Raw genomic sequence first — 3,329 nt, 5'->3', positions numbered from 1 at the left:
GCAACAACTAGCTTCAAGTCTCTCTCTTGTTTATGCAAAAAGACGAGAATACCCTTTTTATCCACGTCATCAAACAGAGTTCTAAGAAGTTTGTCTAGTTTTATACTATAAAACAAACTTACACGACACAAAATGGGAACTAAGTTTTCTATTACAAGAGTAATAATAGTCTACAACATCTTAAAAAAGAAAAGGTTGAATTAGATTGAGATGATATTAAGGCATATGAAAAATGAAAACCTAGAGCAAAATTTCAACAGGGAAGACACCCTATTGGTTTTTTTCGAATGACAAACAAAGGGATATAAATAAAGAATGAGTTAGTTAAGACAAAATATACACAATTACAAACCATTTTAACTAACTTTATAATCCTCATGAAGAAAGCTCTCATAAAGTGTTCCATTTAATACCTTTTTAATATCATCCCAATTTTCCACCTGTTCACGTAATGGACCTTTATGTATCTTCACCTGCCTACTCTTTAGCTCCATTTGCGGTATCCTCAAAAAACGTTGCACATCCTCCAATACCTACAACCAAACAGATAACAGATAACAAAATAACATATAACAGATAACAGATAACAGATAACTGGAAACATACAGTGTGGTTCTTGATAATGTCTTCGTAGTAAAGGATGATGTGGCGAGTGGAATTGAAGTATTCCAAAGCTTGTTTAACCATGTTGTCGGCTTGTTTAAGCTCGGGGATTAGCAGTGTTGTATTTATTGTGGGCTTGTAACTTGCTAGAATTTTAGCCTGAGAACATTATAATGATAAATACTTTAGTAAAGAAACTACACACACACATACACACACACAAATGACAAAATTGACCTCATCGTGTGAATGTACGTGGGATTTGTGTTTCCCATTTAGAGGTTTAGCACTTTGGTCATAAGCATTTGCAAGTATTGAGATTCTTCTACGAAGAAGATTTCTTCTAAAAAGAAATATCATTGAAACTCCTTTAGCTTTAAAATATTCCACTATCGCTTCATGATTTTGCATTAAGCCCTGAAATAAAATCAAAGTCAACCACTCCCTAGAGTCAAATGATATATAAATGTTGCTATTATGAGTTACATATGACTTTATGTATGAGAAATTAAGTAGTTTGGATGCAAGAAAGTATTATCACCTGATTAAGCATCCACTTCAAGCCCACTGCAGCTGTGCATTCATTCTTGGAAGCACTTGTCAACCAATCAAGATTGTAAATTTTGTCCAAAGTGTCCACAATTGTTGACATATTTGTCCTCCTTGGTTTAACTGAGAAAATCTCACCATTTGAGCTTACATTCATATGACTATTTAATAATGTCTCAAACCATCCACTCCCGGATCTTTGTGTTGATGAGATAACAAAGTATCGAACAGGATTGCATGCACATTCAGCCCTAATTATACCCCAAAAAGAACAATATCAGTGATTTTACATTTGCTAAAATGAGAATGAAAGAAAGAAAGAAATTTGAAGAAAAAGAAAGCATACCGATTAAAAGTAGTGGGATTGGGGAAATGGACATAAGGCCTCTCCCATTTTTCAACATTTGGCACTTCGCAAGGTTTGTCAACCACTTTAATGTCAATGAAACCAGCCTTTGTGAAGTTGCTAATTTGCTTTAGACCAATTGAACACATGAAAACCCCACATACCATGACAAAAGCTAACAAACTTATTCTTAACACCAAGGAGTTCTTTACTGGAGGCCTAACGATAAGCATATCCTGTAATTCAAAGCATTTGCAGGTATTTAATGTTTGTTTTGTACTTGCAGCCAAGAATAAAGATGTGAACGCATAGAACAGAATCAAGATATTTGATATTGAATGAAACCAAAGAAAGGAAAAAGAGAAAGGACTGCAGATTGAATCAAGTGTACCTTAATGAAGAAGCATAGATCATCAGCCATTATTTGTTGAGGGAATTTAAAGTGGAAGAGAAAGGGAAATCATCTGGTAGCTCAAGTAGAAATTTCCCCTTTCCCAATTCTCTCTTGCTTTACTCATGTTTTTCCCATGTTGAATCTTTTGCTTCACATCAATATGCCTAGAGAGAAAAAGAAACGAAAAGAGGAGTGTCTCTTCAGTCTTCACGAGAATAACACTGTTACGAGAAGACTTTTTGAACTGATCCACACTTTTCCCCCTTTTATCCTCTACAGATTTTGCTCCGGCTCTTTCGTTTCTGGTCAGTCAAAACTTCAACCAGCTTCGAATCCAAATAGGAGATCGAAAGATAAGTAGCTCAAAATCTAGAAACCAAAACCTATCAGGCCTCAAATCGAGCCTCGAAAACCTGAAATAAAACAAAATAGAAGCTCAAGTAAACCATCAAAAGCTGAAATCAAAGAACATATCACGAGAAATCGAGAACAAAATGAAGGTAGTCAACGCGTGCTACTTCCTGGAGCTGAAAGACAGAAGATGAGGGGTCCGTCGTGCTTTCCAAATGTTCAAATGAGTTCCGTAATGGCGATTATTTACAAAACAAAACTAATCGAAGATGTACAACGAGGAACCATCAGTCGAACCAAATCGAATGCAACACATGAAAGATGGAAACAGGTTTTAACAGACGATTATCATACAAATCCTTTTGCAAATTCCTTGACGCAGATTCAGCTCTCCATTAATTAATCTCTCCTCTAGGCTCTAACATAACCTCATCTCCCAAATTTCACTAAAAACATAAAAGAGATAAAAACAAAACACATTTAACGAGAGTGTACCTTGAAGATTAAAGCTGTTCAATGCGTCGATTGAATCAATGCAGTCATGAATGACTCCACACAAGTGATTACTCGTCGTCACGATTGCTCGGTGTTGTTATCGATCTCACCGAAGATCCCTTCTTCTGCAATATTAAATCCTAATCCTGTAAAATTAAATTTTTTATATTATGAATTTCTGAACACCGGCCCGGCCGGTAGGGGAATTGGGCCCAATCATGTCTTTCGGTTAAATGCATGAAGCATGATGCATAATTATTACATTACATTACATTCCAATTTTAGTAACTTATTACATATCTTAAAAAAAATCTATTTCATAATACTTTTTACTTGCTAATAATTAGGTTTTTAGTATTTAGATTTTTATTAAAAGTGTATTTTCCTAACAAAAAGTTAAAAGTATAGTATCATAGTTAGATATATTTAATAGAATATATTATCTTTAATGAAAAATTAAAAGTATAATATTATTATGAGAGAGAGAATATATATAATATTTTAATGAATAAAAGAAAGTACCCAAGTAATTTCTAATCTTCCTCTTATGAAAAGATGATATTAACAATACGATAAAATATTTTTTTATTA

General features: G+C 33.9%; 1 protein-coding gene across 2 annotated transcripts; it reads right to left on the bottom strand.

Annotated features, from left to right (window-relative positions):
• Positions 1-288: 288 nt before the first annotated feature.
• Positions 289-2,896, bottom strand: LOC145017950 (uncharacterized). Of its 2 annotated transcripts, none has more exons than XM_078975896.1 (7): positions 2,739-2,896; positions 1,890-2,305; positions 1,499-1,734; positions 1,145-1,403; positions 841-1,020; positions 607-762; positions 289-533 (listed from the first exon to the last, which is right to left on the bottom strand). In XM_078975896.1, the coding sequence occupies exons 2-7, from the start codon at positions 1,917-1,919 to the stop codon at positions 357-359; spliced, it is 1,038 nt and encodes a 345-aa protein (XP_078832022.1). In that variant the 5' UTR covers positions 1,920-2,305; positions 2,739-2,896; the 3' UTR covers positions 289-356. The 2 variants fall into 2 exon arrangements, with proteins under 2 accessions (XP_078832022.1, XP_078832023.1); XM_078975897.1 differs by lacking the exon at positions 2,739-2,896 and adding an exon at positions 2,402-2,660.
• Positions 2,897-3,329: the final 433 nt, after the last annotated feature.

This window comes from Lactuca saligna, chromosome 9 (assembly GCF_052625555.1).
Source record: "Lactuca saligna cultivar CGN05327 chromosome 9, ASM5262555v1, whole genome shotgun sequence".
In the NCBI taxonomy this organism is placed as follows: Eukaryota; Viridiplantae; Streptophyta; class Magnoliopsida; order Asterales; family Asteraceae; genus Lactuca; species Lactuca saligna.
The sequence above is the reverse complement of the archived record's forward strand: the minus strand, read 5'-3'. Positions and strand labels throughout refer to the sequence as shown.

What these genes read in the sequence shown, in the direction of transcription:
- LOC145017950 (XM_078975896.1), bottom strand. Translation starts at nt 1,919, where the DNA reads ATGGCTGATGATCTATGCTTCTTCATTAAG. An exon ending in ATCTATGCTTCTTCATTAAG is followed by an intron (nt 1,735 to 1,889) that starts GTACACTTGATT and finishes TTTGAATTACAG; the next exon opens with GATATGCTTATCGTTAGGCC. An exon ending in ACGTACATTCACACGATGAG is followed by an intron (nt 763 to 840) that starts GTCAATTTTGTC and finishes TAATGTTCTCAG; the next exon opens with GCTAAAATTCTAGCAAGTTA.